General features: G+C 44.2%; 1 protein-coding gene and 1 pseudogene across 1 annotated transcript in view; both read right to left on the bottom strand.

The window, feature by feature from the left end:
- Nucleotides 1–2,298: 2,298 nt before the first annotated feature.
- Nucleotides 2,299–6,313, bottom strand: LOC120399357 (annotated as a pseudogene).
- Nucleotides 6,263–26,773, bottom strand: part of LOC120397098 — a 34,105-nt gene continuing 13,594 nt past the window's right edge. Inside the window, exons 3-4 of the mRNA XM_039522587.1 lie at nt 20,238–22,292; nt 6,263–7,454 (exon numbers count right to left, since the gene is read on the bottom strand). Coding sequence (XP_039378521.1) covers nt 6,481–7,454; nt 20,238–22,292 — 3,029 coding nt within the window. The 3' untranslated portion in view covers nt 6,263–6,480. The remainder of the gene's footprint in view (nt 7,455–20,237; nt 22,293–26,773) is intronic.

Here is a 26,773-nt window from a genome sequence, read left to right as displayed (position 1 = left end):
CTCTTGTTTTGCCTTGTGCCTAGTATTCACCTCAGCCCACTGTTTCCCTCTTTGTGCCTGTGCTCAGGGGTTTATGCACTGTGGCCAGATTTATAGAGGTATTTTCGCATTGCACCATGCAGCATTGCAAGGCCTGAATGACTTAGGGCAAGTCTATACTTACCGGCCGGGTCGACGGGTAGCGTTCGACTTCTTGGAGTTCGAACTATCGCGTCTAATCTAGACGCGATAGTTCGAACTCCGAACGCGCTCCCGTCGACTCCGGAACTCCACCACCGCGAACGGCGGTGGCGGAGTTGACGGGGGAGCCGCGGACTTCGATCCCGCGGCGTCTGGACGGGTGAGTACTTCGAACTAAGGTAGTTCGAGTTCAGCTACGCTATTCACGTAGCTGAACTTGCGTACCTTAGTTCGACACCCCCCCCTTAGTGTAGATCAGGCCTTAGAATATCAGGGTTGGAAAGGACCTCAGGAGGTATCTAGTCCAACCCCCTGCTCAAAGCAGGACCAATCTCCAACTAAATCATCCCAGCCAGGGCTTTGTCAAACCGGGCCTTAAAAACCTCTAAGGAAGGAGATTCCACCACCTCCCTAAGTAACCCATTCCAGTGCTTCACCACCCTCCTAGTGAAATAGTATTTCCTAATATCCAGCCTAAACCTCCCCCACTGCAGCGTGAGACCATTACTCCTTGTTCTGTCATCTGCCACCACTGGGAGCAGATTCTGGGCTAGTGCACATGAGGCACACACACACACTTAGTGGGGTCTGTGTGGACAAACACTCAAAGAAGAATTCTCCTTGAGCCCCCGCCCCCGCCCAAAGAGGATTTTATGACCCTGTGCGCTCCCACAGAAGTGTCCAGGGGCTGTAGTAGAAGGAAGAATCCCTTCACTCATTTATAAAGGAAAGCAAATACTAATTTTAACTATAAGGAGGCAATAACTGCTCCATAGTAAATGTAGCCTTTTACTTTATTTAAAGTGAATTTAGTGATGTTGCTTGGCTCCGGTTGCTACAGTTTCCACTTCAGAGTAAAATTGCCTCTGGAGCTTTTATCAAATGTGGAGATCTCAAGTCCAAGGATAATGGCCACAGACACAATAACAAGTACAGAGTCTTATATGTACTACAAGTTTTATTAAAACGATAAGTAAAGTTACAATTAACCGTGTGTGATGGATTCAGTCACAGAGACCCCCTTGAGACTGTCACCTGATGTGCTGAAATTACCTCTGAGCCCATTTTCCCTGCCAGGTTGGGACTCCAGAACCCTGCCTTGTTGAGCCAGACATGCTAGCCTGCTGCAACACAGACTCAGGGTCCAGGTCACTCCCTCAAAACTGCAGACTTTAACTAAAAATAGCTCAGCAAGTTACCTGTCTTGAGCACCCAGACACCCAGCTCCCAATGAGATCCAAACCCCAAATAAATCCGTTTTACTCTGGATAAAGCTTAGACAGGCTAAACTCCTAAATTGGCCGCCCTCTATAACGCTGATAGAGAGATATGCACAGCTCCAGGTATTAATCACTTACTCTGGGTTTACTAATAAACAAAAGTGATTTTATTAAGTATAAAAAGTCGGATTTAAATGGTTTCAAATAATAACAGACAGAACAAAGTAAGTCACAAAGCAAAATGAAACAAAACATGCAAGTCTAAGCCTAATACATTAAGAAGCTGATTACAGGTAATATCTCACCCTGATATGTTCCAATAAGCTTCTTTCACAGAGTAGACTCCTTCCTAGTCTGGGCCCAATCCTAGTTCCAGCAGACATCTTAGCTGGTAACTAGGGGCTTTCTCATGACTGGCCCCCTTTGTCCTGTTCCACCCCCTTTTATAGCTTTGGCCCAAGGCGGGAATCTTTTGTCTGTCTGGGTCCCCACCCCTCCTTCTAAATGGTCCTTCATGCATCCGATGAAGTGGGTATTCACCCACAAAAGCTCATGCTCCAAAACGTCTGTTAGTCTATAAGATGCCACAGGACTCTTTGCTGCTTTTACGGATTTAAGATGGATTCCAGTATAATGTGCTATGGCCGCATGTCCTCTGAGACCCCAGCCTCCATTCTTCCTGGGTTGGCCCACATGTACACAGGAAGGTTTGCAGGTAAACAGAGCCATTTACAGTTCATTGATTCTGAAGCACCCTTAATGGCTTCCACTTAATATGTTTACATCAATAATACAAATTTATATCTTATTCTCCTAACTCCAGACATAGATATAATACATGCAAACAGATAGGATGAACACACTCAGTAGATTATAAGCTTTGTAATGATACCTTACAAGAGACATTTTGCATAAAGCATATTCCAGTTAATCATATTTATCCTCATAAGCATATTTTCATAAAACATATGGAATGCAACATTACACCATTCATATAGAAATCCTACAAAAACCTACTGAATAATCATAACTATAATGAGATTCACATACTCAAAGATATTCTAGGGTCCGATGGCCCTCTCACCAACTGATCATCAGTAGAGGGATAGTTCCTGCTTGGGTTCTTCCCCTGGGTATTTCCACTTTTACTTAAGCAGGGAACCCTTTATAGATTGCAATTCTAATTGCACCTAACACCTTATGCATATGTATGGAGGTGTCAGTCCTCTTTCCCTTATCGGTACTTTCACACCTCATAAATATTGGGTTCCCCATTTATCATAGGTTGTTTGTTCCTCTCATTCTGTATTAGCATCTATGCATGACATGTACACTGTGGTCAAGAGAGACATTCAAAGATGTTACAATCATGTCTTTCGTAGTTTCGGACAATTCATTGCGATCTATTACAATCACCTATTGGCACATCTATACAGTAATCTTGGGACCTTTGTGGCTATAGGATTATTCATTGGTCAACCACTCATGTCAAGCATTCTTAAGTGTATGGCCTAGTATGGTTAAGATGGTAGGTCATGCATTTCAGTCATGCTTTATTTATACACCTAGTACATATTCATTACTTGTAAATACTTATCAGTCGTATATTTCTGTAATCCTACCATTTAAGTCTATTTAACATACATTGATTGTATATGAAATAGCATATAAATTGACCATAACATCACAGAGCACAATGATAAATGGATGAGAAAATTAACTAATTGGCTACATAAATGATATCTGGGTTAATGTGTCTTAAAATTCAGCATAAAACTACATAAAGTTCTCAAATTCTATAACCGCAAGTGCTGACATATGATTAAATATAAATAGAATTACTTTTTATAGCATTATTCATAATTAATGGAAATCATCCCATGACATTTCACAGCAAATAAGAAGCAAAACTGGAAAATATAGGAGAAGTACATTACATAATTATAGGTAGGCTATATCCATAGGTAAATGTGGTAGGACTGTGAATATTTTTAAAGCATTTAGTCACAAATAGTTTAGTGAATAGAAGTGCTGATTTGAATGTGGGAAAGTATTTGCAAACCTTGAAGGTTTCATGAATTTTCAGATTATTGGTCTGAAAATCGACATCATACATCATTCATTATTCTCTTGTTTACAAAATTTTAATCCAGAAGCATAAACAATACCATGTGACTTGGGTGGCCAGTCATAATTACAAATACTGAATACTGACTAGTCAGAATGAACTGCTTGTGAACAGCCAGCTGTTCATCCAAACAGATCAGTGAATACTTATGAATGGTTATTTTTATGAACAGATTCTGATTTCTGTAAATGATTCCTGAACAGAAGTAACGTCTACATTTACAACCATATTGACAACAATATTAGTCACAATTAATATATTATATCAACCCAAGCTTATTCCAGCTCATAGTTCAGAAGAGATCAAATAACTGTAGCTGGAATTGTTAATTGTAGCTGGAACCAGCACACAATGTTAATAAAGAACAAAAGATAATAGTTTCATGTACTCATGCTTTGTATGCATCTGCTGTAGGGTATGAAAGTATAAGCCTGACTAAGAAGCTGATACAAATATAAACTTCAACGCAGAAAAAATTAGGAGGTTAAATGGTTACAAATCACTGAAACTCCATTTATGGCTATTGAAAAACTGGCAACGTGACAAGAGAAGGGGAAATTATAGTAAGTCAATTGTTATCCAAACCAGCATTTGATTTTTGAAAATATATGTGTGAATTCTATTAAAATGGCATCTATTATAGAAGCATCATCAGCTTGTTCCCTGAAGTCACTTAGCTGTTTCTGGTAGCGGTTATTTATTATCTCTAAATCTTTTTCCAGTTTTTGTCCTAGGGCCTCCTTCCGTTTGGGTCTTTTGTTTCAAAGTGATTTCATCATGTGAGCCTTCCTTCTTTAGCTCCTTAGCTATATTTTTACATTCCTCATCATACTCTTTCTTTTCCTTCCATCTCTTCCTTACAGTTTTCTCTGAGTATCTCGATTTTTTCTTGAAGTTTCATGTGAGCATATTTATACATGTTATTAGTATAATGTGAGCCTCCTTTCTGTTGCACCATCTTATCAATCATTTCAATCAGCTCTGAAATCTGGTCTTCCTGCTCCTGTCCTTCTGCTTTGTTGTTGAAAGCGCAGCATCGATTCCCGCACTTTCCCATCACTTTTAAATAATCATGTAAAGTCATATCACCTAAGTCATCTTTTCTGGTGAACAAGAAAATCATGTACTGCACAGCTTTTCCCCCAAAAATTTCTTGTATTCTTTTGTCATAAACACATAGTTAAGGGTTAATGCCTCTTTTACCTGTAACGGGTTAAGAAGTTCACCTAGCCTAGCTGACACCTGACCAGAGGAACCAATGGGGGAACAAGATGTTTCAAAAGGAAGGAGGGAAGTTTCCTTTGTTTAAAGTCAGTTTCAGTTTCAGCCGGAGTGGAAAAGATCAAGGAACCAGCCTCTTATCAGAGTAGTAAATTTTAGAAAAGAATAAATAGGTTTATGTTTATTTTCTTTTTGTAACTTGTCTTGGCATTAGGGGAATAATCAAATTGGGTATTGTTGTGTGTACTAAGGTTTTTGCCCAGGGGAACATCCTGTGTTTTAAATCTGTTGTCTGTAAGATCACCTTGTATGCTGTCTCCCAGAGGTTTTTTTCTTTTACCTATCTTTTCTTTAATTAAAAGTCTTCTTTTTAAGAACCTGATTGATTTTTCCCTGTTGTTAAGATTCAAGGGGATTGGATCTGGACTCACAAGGAATTGGTGGGGGAAAGGAGAGGGGACGGTTAAATTCTCCTTGTAATAAGATCCAAGGGGTTGGATCGGTGTTCACCAGGAAATTGGTGAAGGAGTCTCTCAAGACTACCCAGGGAAGGGAGTTAGTCCTCGGGAGTGGTGGCAGCCTATTGATCTAAGCTGGTAATTAAGCTTAGGAGGTTCACATGCAGGTCCCCACATCTATACTCTAAGGTTCAGAGTGGGGGTGAAACCTATGACATCTTTTAATTGTTTTTTTCTCTTCTTCAGTGAAACGACACAGCTGCATCACCAGAACCACAGCATGGGGTCCTGGGGAGGAGACTACCACACAACGCCCTATTTCTTTCATAGTTTCTTTTAAAGGACTTTTTGTGTAAAAAAGACCAGGAGTATCAATGACTGCAATGTCCCTGCCGTTCCAATCACTTTTCCTGAAAGTACATTTCTTTGTTACTGAGTCTGCTGCGATTTTAGACTGAAACAGATTCTCACCGAAGATGGAGTTTCCTGTTGCAATTTTCCCAGCTCCAGTTTTACCAACAAGAACAATCCATAGTTCGGATTTCTCAGTGCACTGGCAGAGCAAGTGTGCAACCCGCAGTGTCTCTGCAGTACAGCCAGAGCCTGAGAAGGAGGCCTGGGACCTACAAGAAACAGACTGTGAAGTGCCCTGATGTTCCAGAGACACTGTTTGTGATGTTCCCTGCCATGGAGTGGGGTGATGTGTTTTCCTTTAACCTTTCCCATTTTTCCTTATTCCTTTTTAAATTAATTGTTGATTAATTAACTGTATTTGCTTTAAATCATATGTAACGATCAGTGGGTCAGGGAATTGTCCAGTGCAGAGAGGGTACCCCGGAGTGGGGACACCCTAGCCCCTGTCCTAGGTGACCACAGCAGGGTTGGGGGTTGAGCCCCCCAGGAATCCTGGGCCCAGCCTTGTCGGGGTTATGAGGACTCTGCCAGACAGGAGAGTGGAAGGGGAGCCCTCGAGGGCAGGGAGGCCTCTGGGTAAAGGAAGTGGGAGCGAGGACTCAGATCCTTTCGCTAGCCCACTTCATTGGGTAATGCAGAAGCCAGGAAAGTTCCCCACAATAGCGGGACCATTCCCCCGCTTACCTATGCATTAGCTGTAGGGTATGTCTATACAAAGCTGAATAAGAAGCTGATACAAATGTAAACTTCTGTGAAGAAAAAATTAGGAGGTTAAAGTGATATAAAGCACTGAAACTCCAGTCATCACTATTGAAAAAGTGGCAAAGTGGCAAGAGGAGAAATTACAGTAAGTCAATCATTATTTAAACCAGTGTGTGATTTTTGAAAATACAGAAGAGAATGCTCCTAAAATAGTTTCTATTATAGTAACATCCTCATCAACTCTTTCCCTGAGTTCATGTAGCTGTGCCTCGTAGTCGGTATGTATTTTCTTTAAAGCTTTTTCCAATTTTTGTCTATGGGCCTCTTTCAATTGTTTTGAAGTGTTTTCATTATATGAGCCTTCTTTCTGTAATTTCTCATCTGTTTTCTTACATTCCTCCTCATACTGAAATGTCACTTCTCTTTTCTTTTTGTCCATCTCTTCCTTACAGAGTTCTTTGAGCATTTCAATTTTTTCTTGAAGTTTCTTCTGAGCATATTCATACATTTCATTGGTATAATGTGAGCCTCCATTCTGTTGCACCATCTTATCAGTTATTGCAATCAGCTCTGAAATCTGATCGTCCTGCTCCTGTCCTTCTGCTTTGTTGTTGAAAGCGCAGCATCGATTCCCGCACTTTTCCATCAACTTCTGAAGATCTTTGTCATCCAAAGCTTTTAAATAATCATGTAAAGTCATATCACCTAAGTCATCTTTTCTGGTGAACAAGAAGACCATGTACTCCACAGCTTTATCCCCAAAAATGTCTTGTATTCGTTCAACTGTTTTTTTCTCTTCTTCAGTGAAACGACCCAACTGCATCACCAGAACTATAGCATGGGGTCCTGGGGAGGAGACTACCACACAACGCCCTATTTCTTTCATAGTTTCTTTTAAAGCAATTTTTGTGTCAAAAAGACCAGGCGTATCAATGACTGCAATGTCCCTGCTGTTCCAATCCCTTCTCTTCTTATAACATTTCCGTGTTACTGATTTTGCTGTGAGTTTGGACTCAAACACTGTCTTACCAAGGATGTTGTTTCCTGTTGCACTTTTCCCAGCTCCAGTTTTACCAACAAGAACAATCCTTAGTTTGGATTTCTCAGTGCTCGGGGTGGCAGCTCTTGGGCCTGGAAGAAGAAGTTTGACAATGTCACGGTAAAGATAAAGTAACAATGGGTGAGTTTGGGGGATTTCACTTTCTGTAATTATAGCTGTTGTAAGGCCTTAGTTAATTGGCATGGAAACATTTTCCATGTTGGAGAGAAGCAGTAAAGTGAGTAGTTAGCACTGACAGCCTGTCACCTTAGGAGGCATTGATTCAGATTTAGTGAGTTCTTAAGCACCCAGCAGGCTTTGGGCTGGAGGGGGCCAGCGCAGGGATCAGGTGTTGTTTCTGGGTGGGATGCTGGTCTGGATCCTTCTGTTCTGTTTTGGAATCACCTCTCACGGTGTGGTGTTGCCACCAGGTCTCATTAGCTCCCTGTCCAGCCTCTACGACACGCAGAGAGGAGCAGCAGTCACCAAGAGCCAGCCCAGCAATGTGGGATCAGCAGAAAGAGCCAGGGGCAGGCTAGAGAATGGGCTCCCTAGTTGGCAGAAGATACCCAAGGAGTTTAACTTGGACTTGACTTCCAGAGAAGTGGAGCACACCCAGCTCCCCCTGACTTCAGCTGGAGTTTTGGGTGCTCAGCACCTCTACAAATCAGCCTCTAGAGGGGTGGTTACCCGCTCTTGCCCTGAGGGGTTTAAAACAGCCCTGGGAGAGGGCTGTGGAAGGGCAAGAAGCCTGGGCTGATTGTGGGAAGGCAGCAACAGCTGGGGCCATGCTGCAATCAGGCCCCAGCTTGCCCTATAAAGGCTTGAGCCAGGAGCTCAAGCAGAAACACTCTCCCTCTAGCTAGTGAGGGAGAAGGGCCTGGCTGCTTAGAAGCTGTGAAGGGTACCTGAAGTGGAGCAGGACTGAGGGAAAGGCTAGAGGAGCTGGGGAGCTCCAGCCTAGAGAACCCACAGGCTGCAGGCCCTGATAAAATCCTAGACAGGTACTGAGGCTACAGAGGGGTAGCCAGAGGTAGACGGGGGCAGAAGGTCTAACCGCCCTTGCCTATGATGAGTGGCTTATACACTGCAGTCTGCCCAGTGAGTGGGGGCTAAGCAAGGACTGGCAATAGCCAAGGCTGAGGTGAGGTGGGGATCGTGGGTGGGGGGTTCCCCTGGGTGGAAAGACCCTGAGACTGTGGGGGTATTGCCAGGGGGCAGCACCCCACAGACAGGGGACACCTGGTCTTGGGAGGGACACGGGGGCCCAGTGGCAGTGGGACATCGGCTGGCAGAGGGCACTCCAGAGGCTGGAAGAGCTAATTCCCAGAGCAACCAGCAGGAGGTGCCGCCGAGTAAGTGTGTGCCCACTTACACAGCCCCTCTGTTTTATTTTTGGGGGCGATGAGGTAAAAAGAGAAAGGAAAGAGACTAGGGAGAGAAAGAATGGAATAGAAAAAAGATGAAAAGGGGAATGGGACAAATAATGGGACATATGGATGAAAGGGAAAAGAGTGGAGCCTGGGAAGCAGGAGAAGGAAAACAGGAGTGAGGAGGGAAAACAGTGAAGGAAAAGAGGGGAGGAGAGGAAGAAAACACTGTAGGAGAGGTACAGACAGTAGAAATAGATGGAGAAAATGCACCATGCCCACAATAACAGCTCGTGTCGCTCTCAGTTAACACACCCAGGGAATAAATGCAATAGAGCTGCATTGCCCGGCTTTAGAGCCAAATCCCACCTTCTCCATGGCCTGGAGCCCTTAGGACCTCCCTGGGGAGCTGGTCTGCACAGCAGCAGAGGAGCAATGGGATCCCAGAGACGAGCCCTCTCTTGGCAATGGCCACAGCATCCCCTCCGCCCTTCCCCTCGCATGGAGTCTGCTTGGCCCTCAGCTAGGGGGAGTTACACCAGGGGAAATGGTGCCTTCCCAACTGTTCCAGCCAGTGAGGCCATTCAGCAGCTGGGTAACAGCCGGGACACTGACTGGGTGAGCAGCCCAGGGAAAGCCGCTCTGGCTGACCGGTGCCAAGTGGAGCTGCCAGCTGGGGAGGACGGGCCTGTTAGGGTGAAGAACAGCCACCGAGGGCACCTGGCCTGGGAGGGGGAGAAAATGGCCCTTGGTGATTTCATTAAAACTCCCCTTCCGGGTCCCCTCTCCCTGTGGTGTTGGGCTGCACCTGGTCAGCAGTAACTGCCCTGGCCCCTGCATAGGGGAGAAATGGGGGGTAAGATCGGTGGAAGGCTCATTGGAGGAAGGGAGCTAAGATGCAGGAGATCAGCCGGCCTGCCCACAAGTGACCCCCTCACTCTTGATCAGGGAGAAGCTGCAGAGTCCCACCAAACCTGTGTCAACATCTGCATGACTGTCCGTAGACCAGTAAGATTAGTGAAGGGGTGGTGTATGCCACAGCCCATCCTTCCTATCATGCCAGGAAGCCAAGATTGTCTGTGGAGCTGGCAGTGCAGCCTGGGAAATGTTGGCTGTTTTCAAAATCAGAAAAATGCAGGGACGGGATACGGGGAATTAGGAAAACACTGGGAAAACTGGAAAAGAATTATTTAAAATTTGGGGTTTTTTTAAAGGCAGTTGTGGGACTGACTGCAACCCTCGAAGGTGTGGGATTGAGGGAGAAAATGTTTAGCCACGTACAATGTGAACTATGATCATTTCCAGCGTAAGGACTGCTCTTCAGCGAACGTACTTTGGTTCCTCCTTTAACATAGAAAACAATTTCCCACATCACAGAACCGCTGCATGATTTGGCTTGATTGTTAATCTTTGTTCAGAAGGGAACTGGGACTGAAGCACCAGGGTTTATTTCCAGTCAGGACTGAGGTGCATTAGTAGAGATATGAGGAGGCAGCTGAACACACAACAACAGTATCAAACCTTTATCTGCACATGAAAAGACCTTTCAAACAGTATTGTATCTAAAATGTAAATATGTTTCTTTAACCCAAACACCAAAATCCAAGTGCACATTTTAAGACTTCCCCAACTCCTATCTCAAGGCAAGATCAAGCAACCTGTTAAGATGAGCAATGAGGGCTCGGGGGTGGTGGTGGGGGGGGCAGTATAAGAAACCCTAAAAGCCAAAGAAAAGCCTGGCCTTGGCCAGAGCACAACCTCATTCCTTACCCCCCCCCCCCATGGGATACAAAAGAAGTGGGATGAAGACCCAAGACTCACGGCCCTCCAAAACGGTACATGACCATAAGTAGTTAGGGGTGTGAGTAGGGGCGTGCACTGCATGTATATTTGGGGCTGCTAAGAAGGAGGAAGTGGGAATGGAGACTGGGGAACGGGGAACAGAGACATGGACAAAGGCTCTGTGGGGTCAGAGCTGGGAAGGGGACACGGGGTAAACACTCTGTGGTGTGAGAGCTAGGAACGGAACAGACTCTGCCGGCGTGTAGAGCTATGGATATGCTAGCTTGGAACTATCCCCAATAAACATTGCATTGCCTGCCCTTCAGACTTCTTGTCTTCTGCTTTCTGTCTGCATGACAAAACCAGGGAAAGGGGTTCAGAGGAAGCCCTCTAACAGCAATGTGTCAACCTGAGCTCCCATCGCCCACTTTGGGCATCATGCAATTACATTTGGCAAAGCCACAGCAGCCTCTCTGCTCACAAACTGATAAATTAACATATATGAGAATTAAACCATACCCCAGCTCTCATGCTTACTTCCTCAGAAAGGCCCCATGAAGCACCCCCCCCCCCAGCCAGGCTGGCAGCTGGAGCCCTGGCAGGGATTTCTGGCAGCTGTGGGGCACTGCACCATGGACCCTCCACCTGCCCGGTGTGGGAGGGTCAAAAGAAGCCCTCAACCCACATCCCCACCCCCAGAGCCCCCCACCCAGGGCAGGTGGAGGGTTTGCAACTCCACACAGCTGTCCACAGCTCTTACCTGGACCCATCTCTGGCTAGGGGGGCACATCCAGGCCATGGTAAGAGCTGTGTGGGCAACTGTTGGGAGCTGCACCATGGACGCTCCACCTGCCCTGGATTGGAGGGTCCACGGGCGGGGACATGGGCTGGGCGCTGCTCTTGGTCCCCCACCCCGGGAAGGTGGAGAGTTTGTGGTTCCTGGCCCACTCTGGCTTTTGGCTTGGCCAGGGACAGGGACTCAGGTGAAAGAGGAGGGGCAGGGGGCCCTGGGCCCCCCACTTTTGGGCAGGCTCTGCCATCCTTGCCATCAACAAAGGGGTGAGAAGATTTCAGCCTACATACAGAGGTTGGAGAAACTACTTCAGAGAGCTGTCAAGAGGGCAGCAGTGAGTGCTGAGCAGATGGAGCAGACCAGACTGGCTCAAATTGTAAGAGGAACTGAATATCAGAACCATAGTCCAGTTAAGAGAATGATGGGAAAGTCCCCTGAGTTACTCCCAGCTGATCAAAGAGGTCAGAGAGGAGGAAGAAAGGCAGGCTGCCAGTGAGTTTTGAGCCATCTGAGCCAGCCAGCACAGCACCCTTGCGAACAGCCAGTTGATGGTGAATGCCAGAGAGGAACTTACGCAACAAGTGCTGGTCCTGACAGAATAGATGGCTGAGCTACACAGTACCATTGACCAAGCTAAGACTTCAGAGCATAGGAAGCCTCAGGCTGTGGCAATGGAGAAGCCAGGATTTAGAGCCACCATCCCACTAGGCAAAGGAGGAAAGGACAATTCTTCTGCTACTGGTGTGGCCAGGATGGACACAGTGCTGCCAACTATCATAATGAAGAAAATCCCTCCTTAGTATATGGAAAGTTGAGGACCAGTTACGAGGAGATGAGGAACTGCCAAAGGAGCTTGGGAATGGGGCCACCCAGGTCCACAGGACTTGAAGACTTCCCTGGAAAAGGCTGCCTAGCTGGGATAACAGCAGGACTGTTAGAGCCTTGAGCAGAAGTGAGGATAAAGGGACAGAATGTAAAGCCGTGCTTGACACTGGATCTCAATGTCAATAACTATTATTATTTCAGTCCTACCAACGGATGCTCAGACACCTGCCCATACAGTCACTGACAGGACATGGCCTGTGTAGCCTCAGCATATATGAATACCCCTACCAAGGGTATGTCATAGTGCACCTGAAATTTTCAGATGATGTTGCCAAAGTAAGTCAAGAGGTGGAAACCACTGCACTGATATGCCCCAACCCTAAAGGAGATTCTGATGTGTCTGTGCTGATAGGGATCAATGCCAGTCTCTTCAAGGTACTCGCTGAGTACTGCAGCCAGTCAGCAGGGGACCAATACCGAAGCATCCGGAGGATCCATATGCTTTGTGCTTCAGACTATAGAAAAACCAAGAACCCTAAAAAGGAGAGGTCTGACCTATCAATGGGAGTGTTGAAGTACAGGGCCACAACTCTGTTAGTAGTCTCTGCAGTGATGGAGAGAGAAGTCCTTGCTATGAGTACCTGTCTAAAAGGTAGTAAAGGGACATTAGCAATGATAGAGCAGCCGGCTGAGGGAGGGCTCCTTGAAGGAGTGGTTCTCAGTGGAGTCATAACCCTACCTGCTGAAGCCCAGGAAAAGGTGATTATACTGGTGGCTAATGAAACAAGCTATGAAACATGGACTGAAATTAGCAGACCTCTTTGAGCCTAAAACCATTGTGAGACTCAGTGTGAAGCTGAGGGTCCACCAACAGACCTGACAAAGTTTGACTTTGGAGATTCCCCATTGTCTGAGGAGTGGAAGGATCATGTAAGGAAGGAACTTTGGGAAATAATTCAGGTATTTTCACTGCATGCATAGGATGTGCAAAGGGAGTGGAACACAACATCAGACTACAAGACTCCACAACCCTTCAGGGAGAGATCTAGGACGATTGCTCCCTCAGAAATGGAGGATATGTGGCACCATCATCAGGAGCTTACTGTGATCATCAAATGCTTGAAACCCGTATGCCTTCCCCATTGTGGTATCTGTTAGAAGAGTGGGAAAATCCAGATGTGTTTTGACTACTGCATCCTAAATAGGTGTACTGTAGTTGACCAGCACACTATGCCTCAAGCACAAGAGGCCTTGGACTGTTTGCTGGTGAGTCAGTAGTTCCTAGTATTGAATCTTCTAAGTGAATACTACCAGATCCTGCTGGGAGCAGAAGATAGGGAGAAGACAGCCTTCATCAGCCCATTAGGTTTCCAAGAGTGTGAATGCATGCCCCAGTGAATTTCTGGAGTCCCTGCCACGTTTCAATATCTTATGGAGAAAGTTGTTGGAGACATGAACTTACTGTAAGTCTTAGTTTATTTGGATGATCTGATTGTGTTTGGAAGAACCTTGGAGGAACATGAAGACAGACTTCATAAATTGCTAGACCAGTTGGAAGCCTATGGACTGAAACTTTCAATTGATAAATGCCAGTTCTGCAGGTCAAATACGTGGGTCACATTGTGTCCCAAGCGGGTCTGAGTACTGATCCAGATAAAATAGAAGAACTCACTACCTGACCACACCCATATAATTACAGAGAACTCAAGACCTTTCTAGGATTTAGTGGCTACTATCACTATTTGTGAAGAAGTATGTTACCATTGCAAAGCCTCTGATTGCTCTCACCAGGAGATACCCGTCCAGCAAGAGTAAATCTAGGACCAAAGGTAAGGCCCTCCTGAGCAGAGACACTATGGCCCCTTAGCCCTGGTCTACACTATGGGATTAGGTTGAATTTGCCGCATGAGGTCAATTTAAAAATGACTGCATCCACACAACCAACCTCATTCTGTCGACCTAAAGGACTCTTAAAATCAACTTCTGTACTTCTCCCTGACGAGGGGAGTAGCGCTAAAATCGACCTTGCTGGGTCAAATTTGGGGTAGTGTGGATGCAGATTGACAGTATTGGCCTCCGGGAGATATCCCAGAGTGCTCTATTGTGACTGCTCTGGACAGCACTTTGAACTCCGATGCACTACCCAGGTCCTACCCGGGAACTTTTGAATTTCATTTCCTGTATGGTCAGCGTGGCAAAATCAGCAGCACAGGTGACCATGCGGTCCCCCCAGAATCACAAAAAAGCTCCAGCATGGACCGAAAGGGAGACACTGGATCTGATTGCTCTATGGGGAGAAGCATCGGTGCAGGCCGAACTCTGACCAAAAAGGAGAAATGCAAATATATTTGCCAAAATCTCACAGGGCAATCTGGACAGAGGCTACCACAGGGACACACAGCAGTGCCGCGTGAAAGTTAAGGAGCTCAGGCAAGCCTACTGCAAGACAAAGGAGGGAAACAGATGATCTGGGTCAGAGCCCCATACATGCTGCTGCTATGATCAGCTGCATGGCATTCTAAGGGGGGACCCTACCACTATCCCACCACTGTCCGTGGACACCTGCAATGTGGGAGTCTCATGCAATAGGGAGGAGGATTTTGCGGATGAGGAAGAGGAGGAGGAGAATGCACAGCAGGCAAGCGGTGAATCCGTTCTCCCTGGCAGTCAAGATCTTTTCATCACCCTGGAGTCAATACGCTCCCAAGGTGGGATTCCTGACCCTGAAGCCAGGGAAGGCACCTCTGGTGAGTGCACATTTGTAACTACAGTAAAGGGTTTGAAAGCAATAGTGTTTAATATTTGATTTGCCCTGAAGAATTGGGATGCATTCACGGCCAGTACAGCTACTGGAACTGCATCTGGGCTATAAAGGGTCAAAGAGCATTCGGTCTATATCTTTCTCTGTTAGCCTCAGGAGAGTGATATCATTCATGGTCACCTGGTTGAAATAGGGGAATTTTTGTAAGGGAACAGTAAAAGGACCCCGTTCATGCAGGGCTGTTTGCACTTGGCTAAAAGGGATCATCCCAGAGAATAGACACATGGTGGAGAGGAGGGGTGAAGGGATCATCCCGGAGAATAGCCATACAGAGCGGTAGGGGGAGGTGTGTGCTGCACATCCACCCGAAAACTGCAGCCCCTCCTTTTAAATGTGAAACCCAACCGGCATTGCTTGCTATGGGAAAGGAGGGCACTGCAATTCAAAACCATTCCCACATGTTATGAAGGCATAAGAAGCCAACCCCGCGTACCCTTTGGCTTACCATGGCTGCCTGAAAACCGAATTCTGTTGCCCAGCCATGTGTGATGTGTCACCATACCAGCAGGCGCTCAATATAAAAGGCAAAATGCGACCTTGTACCTAAAGCACTTGTGCTGTCTGCTGTGAATTGCTTAATTCACTGTGAAAGAGTCTCCCTTTTGTTCTCAGAAATGTATCATCTTGAATTTCACTCTCCCTTTTTATCTCCCCACAGGTGCAAATGTTTCTATGCTCCCCCTATCATCTCCATCTCTGTGTCCATGTCCTCATCAAAATCCTCCTTGTGCTGGTGTCTCTTAGCCCGGTTCTGCATATAGTCCAAGATAATGCGCAAGGTGTTTACAATGCTCGCAACAGCAGCAGTGACGGTGAGCTGAGCAGGCTCCATGCTTGCCATGGCATCTGCACAGGTAACCCAGGAAAAAAGGTGTGAAATGATTGTCTGCTGTTGCTTTCACAGAGGGAGGGGTGACTGATGACATGTACCTGAAACCACTCATGAGAATGTTTTTGCCCCATCAGGCATTGGGCACTTACCCCAGAATTCCAAAGGGCAGCAGAGACTGCAGGAACTGTGGGATAGCTACCCACAGTGCACCGCTCTGTAAGTCGATGCTAGCCGCGATAGTGAGGACGCACTCCGCCGACTTAATGCGCTTAGTGGGGACATACACAATCGACTGTACAAAATCGATTTCTAAAAATCGACTTCTATAAAATTGACCTAATTTTGTAGTATAGACGTATCCTTAGAAACCTTTGGACCCTGATTAATTGCCTAGCTCATGCTCCGGTCCTTGTCTTTGCTGACCCAGGCAGCTGATGCCAGTTTGGAGGGCTTGGGAGCAGACTTATACCAGGAAGTTAAAAGTAAACGTAAACCTGTGGTCTTTGGCAGAAGCAGACTCTGTGATAGCAAGACTCACTACCCCATTCACTAGCAGGAGTTCTTGGCCCTGAAACAAGCTGTCACTGAGAAGTTTCGAGAAGTTTGTATGTGCTCAGTTTCAAATGTGGACAGACAACAATTCATAGATTTACATTATAATAAGTGCTAAGCTGGACGCTACAGGGCACCTTCGCTAGCTATGAGTTCAGTATTCAGTACCGATCAGGGAGAAGTAATGTCTGTGGATGCTGGGGCAATGTATCCACATCTACATCAGAAATTGCTGTGAATCCTACAGGTGGAATGAGAGCTATTTGCACAAGGTCATCAATAGTCGGAGGTGCATGAGAGTCTTTATGGTTGTGTCTCTCTGGGGCCGCCCCCTGAAAGTATCCGTTAGCCACAGTGAATTATGTTGTGTTGGACTAATCTCTATTGCCTAGGCTCAATGTTGTTCACTGGCAAGAACCCCAACTGTAAAATAAGGGTGTTTGTGAAACACTGCCTGCTGAAAATGAGAATCAAACTCAAGCTGCAATTATTCCATCTACCCCTGAGGGTAAATTACCATTGGGAGAATGGAGCAAACTAAAACTGATTCAGGGAGTGTTGCACCAAATCAGAGCAGGGACTTTACAAAATCAATGAACACAACTAGTACTACCAGAAAAGTGCACAATCATGGCGATGAGGGCTCTGTATGATGACTTTGGACATTTGGGAATGGAGTTATTAGTACCTGTTAGTAAATAGTAATACTTTTACTTCTTTCTTTCTGTATATGTGATTCATATATCTATTAACTATTCTTTAGAATCTTTATCTTCAACAAAGAGTGTCTGAATTCTAAGGCCTAGAACACTGGTCTGTTGACCAATAAGTAACCTTATTTAGGAATGTATTCATTATGCTGTATTTAATAACTGGGATGCCTTCATGTCTTTAAAACTCCAGATATTCTTGGAAAAGATCTCCTTAACATATATATATATAAAATGCTGACATAAGCATAAATGCTGACATGGCAATACTGACATAGACTTGGGAAACTAATAAGAGATTATTGTTTACCAGATGTTTTCAGGTGGGGAAACCAACATGAAAGAATGATTGTGGGATAAGAACGAACCTCTGACAGATATTAATTTGAAGAATTGTTAGTGCTCTCAGCTGTAAATAATCATGCCTTCACATGAGTCAGATAAAATGAGACTGTATAGAAATTACATCACAACATATGTTTCTGAGAGAATATTCTTGGCAATTTTCCTTTGTCTGAAACCCCATATAATGATAATGATATGAAAATGTAGGTTGGGGTAATGAAAATTGCATGTCTCTTCAAGATGCAGGAAAGACACATATCCAGCTCTTAGTCTGCTAACAAAGGGTGGTAATGTGTTTATTTCTATATTCTGTATAGTGATGTACTAATCTCTGATTAATAATCTTAGATTAAATAATTTTAATTGAGCTTGTTATTTCAACAATCTCAAACTGTTAACTCAGACACTGAATGGGGGAGACAATATAGTGACAGATGACATGGAAAAAGCTGAAGTACTCAATGCTTTTTTTGCCTCGGTCTTCACAGATAAGGTCAGCTCCCAGACTGCTGCACTGGGCAACACAATATGGGGAGGGGGTGAGCAGCCCTCAGTGGTGAAAGAACAGGTTAAAGACTATTTAGAAAAGTTGGACATGCACAAGTCCATGAGTCCAGATCTAATGCATCCAAGGGTGCTGAGGGAGTTGGCGGATGTGATTGCAGAGCCATTGGCCATTATCTTTGAAAATTAGTGGCAATTGGGGGAGGTCTCGGATGATTGGAAAAAGGCAAATATAGTGCCCATATTTAAAAAAGGGAAGAAAGAGAACCCGGGGAACTACAGACCGGTCAGCCTCACTTCAGTCCCTGGGAAAATCATGGAGCAGGTCCTCAGGGAATACATTTTGAAGCACTTGGAGGAGAGGAAGGTGACCAGGACCAACCTGATTGTCTTCTATGATGAGATAGCTGATCTGTGGATGTAGGGAAAGTGGTGGATATCATATATCTTGACGTTAGCAAAGCTTTTGATATGGTCTCCCACAGTATTCTTGCCAGCAAGTTAAAAAAAGTATGGATTGGATGCATGGACTATAAGGTGGATAGATAGCTGGCTAGATCATTGGGCTCAATGGGTAGTGATCAATGGCTTGATATCTAATTGGCAGCCGGTATAAAGTGGCTGGGGCCGGTTTGGTTCAACATCTTTATTAATGATCTGGATGATGGGATGAATTGCACCCTCAGCAAGTTTGCAGATGACACTAAGCTGCGGGGAGAGGTGGATACGCTGGAGGGTAGGGATAGGGTCCAGAGGGACCTAGACAAATTGGAGGATTGGGACAAAAGAAATCTAATCAGGTTCAATAAGGAGAAGTGCAGAGTCCTGCACTTAGGACGGAAGAATCCCATGCACCACTACAGGCTGGGGACCGACTGGCTAAGCAGCAGTTCTGTAGAAAAGGACCCGGTGTGTGCCCTTGTTGCCAAGAAGGCTAATGGCATATTGGGCTGCATTAGTAGGAGCATTGCCAGCAGATCGAGGGATGTGATCATTCCCCTCTATTCGTCACTGATGAGACCACACCTGGAGTATTGAGTCCAGTTTTGGTCCCCTCGCTACAGCAGGGATGTGGACAAATTGGAGAGAGTCCAGCGGGTTCCAAAGAGGATGGAGCTCAGCTGCTCTCAGTGGTGGCAGATGACAGAACAAGGAGTAATGGTCTCAGGTTGCAGTGGGGGAGGTTCTCTAAAAACATCTACTCAATGTGCATTGGTAGTAAAAAAAACTAACAATGTTAGGAACCACTAGGAAAGGGAAAGATAATAAAACAGTAAATATCATAAAGACACTATATAAATCCATTGCACGCCCACATCTTGAATACTGCATACAGTTCTGGTCACCCATTTCAAAAAAGATATACTGGAACTGGAAAAAGTACAGAAAATGGCAACAAAAATGTTTATGGGTATGGGACAGCTTCGATATGAGGAGAGATTAAAAAGACTGAGACTTTGCAGCTTAGAAAAGAGACAACTAAGGGGGTATAGGATAGAGGTCTATAAAATCATGAATGATGTGGAGAAAGTGAATAAGGAAGTAAGTGTTATTTACTTCTTCACATAACACAAGAACCAGGGATCATCTGATGAAATAATAGGCAACTAGTTTAAAACAAACAAAAGGAAGTACTTCTTCACAGAATGAACAGTTAACCTGTGGAAATCGTTGCCAAAACTATAACTTGATTCCAAATACAATTAGATAAGTTCGTGGAGGATAGGTCCATCAATGGCTATTAGACAAAATGATCAAAGATACAATCCCATGCTCCTAGTGTCCCTAACCTCTGTTTGCCAGAAGCTAGGAGTGGATGACAGGGGATGGATCACTTGATGATTCCCTGTTCTGTTCATTCCCTCTGGGGCACCTGGCATTAGCCACTGCTGGAAGACAGGATACTGGGCTAGATGGACTATTGATCTGACCCAGTATGGCCGTTCTTATGTGGATCCACTCTGTGATCTGGGGTATCGGTCACCTAAGCCAGTATTTCTCAATCTTTTTGATGCCAGAGACTGCCTTCCTAAAATGTGTCAAGGAAATCTCAGGGACCAGCAAGGAGGCTGCCACAGACTCGCACCGGTCCATGGACCGGTCATTGAGAAACATTGACCTAACCCATCTAGTCCGGGCATAGGAACCAGCTTGGGTGTTCAAGTGGATGCTAAGATTTATTTGTAATTTTATTTCTTATTTGAACGGATGCTGATTCTGCATTATACACCCAGGATATTTTAGATTCATTCCCATAAGGATTCTCTTACCTGATCCAGTAGCTCCAGGCACTAGAGGACTTTAATTGAGGGAAAAAATATGCAGATTTATTCATGTTTACCTTTCTCTGGTGTTGAGATCCAACTGTCCTCACTTGGGTCTCTCACAGCCCCATCCGCACACACAGACGACGCTTGAAATCTATAGGTCGTCTCAGGCCTCAGTCCATCAGTGTTACAAGATCCAGTCCTCTCTCCTGTCCTTTGTCCCAGCCATTTGTCTTTCTCCTCATATCTTTCACCTTCAACCTCTTCTTTATATTCTACCTTACACTCCCTTATACTGACTCCATCTCCAGTGACACTTGGACTCTCCCGGGTGAGAGCAATGGAAGATGATTCTACAGTAGCTTTTTCTGGCTTCCCAGGGGGGCTGGTCGGGGGAAGAGTCTTCACAGGATCACTCACGTTGCTGCTCTCGCTGAGCCCTGGTTTGCTCACTGCAGCGTATCGGAACTGGTACTCGGTGTTTGCACGGAGCCCTGTTACTGTGAATGTCTCTTGTGTGTTATTTACATCCACAGCCATCCAGTTCTCCTGCCCTACAATTCTGTACTCTGCCCGATAGCCGGATATCTCAGCCCTGCCATAGGCTGCTGGGTTAAATGTGAGCTGCACACAATTGTGTCTGATTCCATCAATCAGAGGAGGGAGAGGTTTCGATGGGGGCTCAAAGTTGGTGCTGACCAGCTCTCCATCCTCATACAGGTAAATTGTAGCTCCTGGATGGTCCTCATCTGGAACAGAGGCCACAATGAACTGGGTGTTTCCATGAGATTTATTGACATTAGTAAAGTCTAAGAAGGACTTTGCGAATTTTCGTGCTTTTCTTCTTATCTTTTCATTCTCAAACCACTGTTTGGAATTTGATTTCTCAGAGGGAGAATTGGCTGAGGCTGAATCGTGAATTTTCTCCAGAAACTGTCTTCGAAGCCAAAAGGTCAAATCTGATAAATATGGCTCTTTGTTGTGTAATGAAGTAAGTGTGAAACACACAACAGAATCATGCTTAGGGCAGAGTACTATTTTTTCTAGTTCACTCTTGGAGGATATGACTTCCACATTCTGTAGCCTAGCAAGGTAGGAATCCACTAAATTCATCTCTTGCTCCTTTGTATCCAGAAATTCATTAAGTCTCTGTGTATTGAATGGTGATTGTTCTTTGCTTTTTAAAATGTCCACCAGGGCCCTTTCTTCTGCTTCACCTCCACGGATCGCAGGTAAGATTCTTGCTAGTTGTTGCTGGAAAGTCTGTCTGTGTTGCTGACACAGATCTTTGAATTGCTGGATTTTCTTTTTGATTTCAGGGAAGGTTGTGGCAATTGGATTTTTCATCATGTCATTGCCTCGCATGTCCAGTTCGGTCAGTTGCTCCAAGGCTGTTTGAGCATCAAAAATCAGTACTCTGCTGATCTCACGCACCAGCTGAGCAGCTCTGGAGTCCAGCTTGGTCAGCGGGTACAGCCAAACTCTCACTGGTACGGCCTTCTCCCCACTGTCACCCAACAGCTTCGGGAGGGTGGAACAAATTTCCATGGCATCTAGATAAGTAACTGGATTGTTCTCAAGAGCAAAATCACCATAGAATGTGCAACTGACATTTTCAGCCTCTGATGCTTTCTTGTACTCCATTTTCACAGGCCCCTCTCCTCCTCCTGATATTTTTGGTAATTTTTCTATCATAAGTTTCATCTTTCCCTGTATCTCTTCTATACTCTCAGTTGAAGAAACTTCTCGATCAAACACAAAGAAAGCCTGAGCCCCGTACAGTACAGCTGTGACCACATGGGTTGCTTTATTTTGGTCATATACAGCAGGATAAGAGATATTCTGGTGCTCTGAATGGCTTATGGCCAGCTGCTCAAACTTCGTTGTTGTTGAATATTGTAATGTAACTCGGGCTTGATTTTGGGATTTCTTGGTATCATTTAAAAATGCTGCAGATCCATTCACTTCTACCAGGCCCCCCAGGAAACTCGCCTTCAGGGATCCTGAGAGACTGAGAGCAGAGGCCTTAGCTTCCATGGTGTCAGATGCAATAATCTGAAATTCAGTCTTGTGCTGCATCGTTGTCCCCACTTGTTTGCTAAGGGTATCGGTGTTCCATAAAGTGATACCTGAGAAATTCCACACAAACACTCAGTTAGTGACAGATGAATGTGGTATGAAATCCTTCTCATTCAATGTAATTGTCTCATATTAAAGTAACATGCTACCAGTGAGAGGTGTAGAATGGGGGTGCTCTGTTGGAAAGTCTGTCTGTCTGTGGCTTTTATTTGGCATCTATTTTGTGTCTAAGGGCCAATAACACCTATCAATACCATATTAGGGTTGTCATGAGTTTGGGGTGCTGAGTATAACAGTAGTTAGCACATGAAGAATTCAAACACCATCTGAGGCAATTTAAAAGGAGAGATTTTATTTCACATAGGTTTGGTCTACACTGGCAGGGGTGGGGGAGGCTCGATCTAAGTTACACAACTTCAGCTACATGAATAAAGTAGCTAAAGTTGACATACGTAGATCTACTTACAACAGTGTCTTCACTGGTGTAAGTCGACAGCTGACACTCTCCCATTGAATCTGCCTGCACCTCTCGCCCTGGTGGACGACCAGAGTCGACAGAAGAGTGCTCGGCGGTCGATTTATCGTGTCTAGACTAGACACGATAAATTGACCCCCGCTGGATCGCTGGATCGATTGCTGCCTGTCGATCCAGCGGGTAATGTACACATGTCCATAGTCTATAGTACATAGCATGAAAATATTGTAATGTTTTATGTTTACTGTATCATCCTTTAAAAACAACAGAGCTCTATGATTTCAATGTCAAACCACTACTTCAGCAAGTGAAAAAAGAACTGGAGTTGTGGGGCGAGTATGCAATTTCTTGGCAGGGGAGAATAGCCACAGTCCAAATGAATATTCTGCCAAGGATATTTTTCTTATTTTCAAAATCTTTCTGTGATTATCTCAGATAAAATCCAAGCAGGAATACAGAGGATGTTGTTAGAATTTATATGGAATAAGAAAAGACCAAAAGTGAGACCAAATACATTATACAGACCTATTAAACAGAGTGGACTAGCTGTTTGAAATATTCTGTGGTACTGTCAAATCAGCTCAAAGCAGTAGTGGACTGGGGGCCCTCTAACCTAGCCAAACAAGGGTCTTTATTGAACAAGAAAATTGCAGCAGTGTACTCATTGTTAGGCTACCACGGATTAATAAATAAATCACACCTGCCAGAAATGTACACACATTCTTGGCAAAGGCTACTCCATGGGTCTGGAACAGAACTAGAGATAGGATCAGTTCTCATCCATGACACCCAATGCAAATAATCCCAATCTTAACCCAAATCAAGAACCAGAGAGCTTCAAAGTTTCGTAAAGCAATGGAATACATACAGTTGGCCAGTTATTCAATAAAGAAATGTTCTAATTTATTTAGAGATTAAAACTAACTTTAACTGTCCCACTGTTCCCTGGTACCAGTACTTTCAAGTCAGGCTTTATGTTTCTCAACTTTCTAGAAAACCCGTTTGTTACAGAAAGCCAACTTTAATAGAAGCGATAGCACCTGGTCAATTAAGAAACAAAAAAATTATAACTAATTTATATCAATCTTTCAAACAGCTCTCCTTACAAAAAAAAGTGTCCCTATATGACACACATGGAAAAGAATGTGGATAGACAAATTACCTCAAAAGGAATGGGGTTTGATCTGGAAAAGAAGATGAGAAACCGAAGTCTTTAGCACAACAAAAGAGAAAATATTAAGATACTGTTTCAATGGTACATCAAAACCAGTCAGGTTAAAAAATATAGAGACAAAATGGGGATAAATGTTGGAGAAATTGTGGTGAAAGAGATTTTTATGCATATATGGTGGATATGTCCAGTCATCCGAGTATTGGGATGTAATCAGTAACCAAATATCACAAATTGTTGGATATTTATTATCAAATGATCCTCTGGTAATCCTCTTGGGGCTTCCTAGTGGAAATGGTCACACAAAAGGAAATTAATAATCTCTCATCTGCTAATAGCTGCTCGGTTATTGATATCCTCTCATTGAAAAAAGAATAATAACCCAACCATTGAGAAATGGCTCTAAAAATACGGGATGTTGTGGTTATGGAAAAATTAACACACTGTGACATAGCCAGAAAAGTAGACAGAGGACAGATAGATATTTGGTTACCTTTCATTCAGTACTCAGACAAAGTACATTTACCTGCCTCCCCAAAAGCATACCTGTCCAATTTTTTGAATATTAACATTTAATAGATATATCTGATCTGTCAAATGAGAACCTAGAGATTTAACACAATTTAAGAAATCACTAGAAACAATGTATGTTTTGTAATGATGCTCATTCTGTAATGTGGTAGCACCATGTTAAACAGAAAGATGTGATGACTATATTCCTGTATAATGTTTCTTTAAACAAAAGATAACTGTTGTAATGATTGTTTTCTTTCATTTCTGATATTTTCATGGCAAGGATTTCTAAACTTGTTAAAACTTCCTAAATAAATAGTGTAAAAAGTAAAATTTTAGCCTACCAAAAGAAACAAAAGTGGACATCCCTCCCCACTCCAAATGAATTTTTACAAAAGTGTAAAACAAAACTTTTTTTCCCTCAAGTAGGGCTTGAAGTTCCTATTTCACAAGATAAAACAACTGATGTGCCACACCAAGCTATTGCTCCTACTAAAGAGAAAGAACTGTACCAAGATACCTACACTGTATTTTAGCATTGAGTTACTAGGATTATAGATCAATTGAAAAGTGAGCTATAGAAAAATCACACTGATTCACCTGGTAAAATCCCACTATAGATTAATTTTATTCCATGCACAAAAACTATATTAAAATAAAAAAGTCACTAAAGGATGTGCATGCAGATACAATGCTGAAATAATGACATGATTAACTCAGCTCCTATTATATGTATTACATTATATATGTAAGCAGAGTCAGGATGAGCTCTACCCTGACATCTGGTGGTGAGTGTGGAAAAGAACTTCAGGGGCTGATCTTGTTTGCATAGGCACACCCACCCCACCTAGCATGAGCCCACAGCAGCCCAAAATGGTCACTTTGGCTGCTGTGGGATCCCCAGTTTCTTTGTTATTGGGGCACGAGGAATAAAGTGTTGTTACCCTGATTATGTGAATCAAGGACAATGAAACTGTTTTATGACAGAGGGTCTCGCCATCAACTAAGTAGCACTCACTAGACAAAGGACATGAGTTCCAAAACTCAGTGAATTAAGAGTGGCTGAGGGTAGGTATTTGTATGTCGTGCTGTGGGGACTCTTTGCAAGCCTGAAACACTAATTGTATCACCACTGTTGAATATCAGAGCTAATTTTGATTCCATTAGGAATCTAGTTACAGGCTACTGAGTTGAATTCACTTTGGACCAATAGCGCATTAGTACTAGGTCTCTCCTACTTCAAGCTGAAATCACTAAAGAGCTAACATTACTAAGAGCAGCAAAGAATCCTGTGGCACCTTATAGACTAACAGATGTTTTGCAGCATGAGCTTTCGTGGGTGAATACCCACTTCTTCGGATGCAAGTAGTGGAAATTTCCTGGGGCAGGTATATATAAGCAAGCAAGAAGCAAGCTAGAGATAACGAGGTTAGATCAATCAGGGAGGATGAGGCCCTGTTCTAGCAGTAGAGGTGTGAAAACCAAGGGAGGAGAAACTGGTTCTGTAGTTGGCAAGCCATTCACAGTCTTTGTTTAATCCTAAACTGATGGTGTCAAATTTGCAGATGAACTGGAGCTCAGCAGTTTCTCTTTGAAGTCTGGTCCTAAAGTTTTTTTGCTGCAGGATGGCCACCTTAAGATCTGCTATTGTGTGGCCAGGGAGGTTGAAGTGTTCTCCTACGGGTTTTTGTATATTGCCATTCCTAATGTCTGATTTGTGTCCATTTATCCTTTTCCTTAGAGACTGTCCAGTTTGGCCGATGTACATAGCAGAGGGGCATTGCTGGCATATGATGGCATATATTACATTGGTGGACGTGCAGGTGAATGAACCGGTGATGGTGTGGCTGATCTGGTTAGGTCCTGTGATGGTGTTGCTGGTGTAGATATGTGGGCAGAGTTGGCATCGAGGTTTGTTGCATGGATTGGTTCCTGAGCTAGAGTTACTATGGTGCGGTGTGCAGCTGCTGGTGAGAATATGCTTCAGATTGGCAGGTTGTCTGTGGGCGAGGACTTGCCTGCCACCCAAGGCCTGTGAAAGTGTGGGATCATTGTCCAGGATGGGTTGTAGATCCCTGATGATGCGTTGTAGGGGGTTTAGCTGGGGACTGTATGTGATGGCCAGTGGAGTCCTGTTGGTTTCTTTCTTGGGTTTGTCTTCCAGTAGGAGGCCAGTAGGATGGCATATATGCCATCATAAGCCAGCAATGCCCCTCTGCTATGTACATCGGCCAAACTGGACAGTCTCTAAGGAAAAGGATAAATGGACACAAATCAGACATTAGGAATGGCAATATACAAAAACCCGTAGGAGAACACTTCAACCTCCCTGGCCACACAATAGCAGATCTTAAGGTGGCCATCCTACAGCA

Source organism: Mauremys reevesii, linkage group 2, assembly GCF_016161935.1.
Source record: "Mauremys reevesii isolate NIE-2019 linkage group 2, ASM1616193v1, whole genome shotgun sequence".
Taxonomy (NCBI): Eukaryota; Metazoa; Chordata; order Testudines; family Geoemydidae; genus Mauremys; species Mauremys reevesii.
The sequence above is the reverse complement of the archived record's forward strand: the minus strand, read 5'-3'. Positions and strand labels throughout refer to the sequence as shown.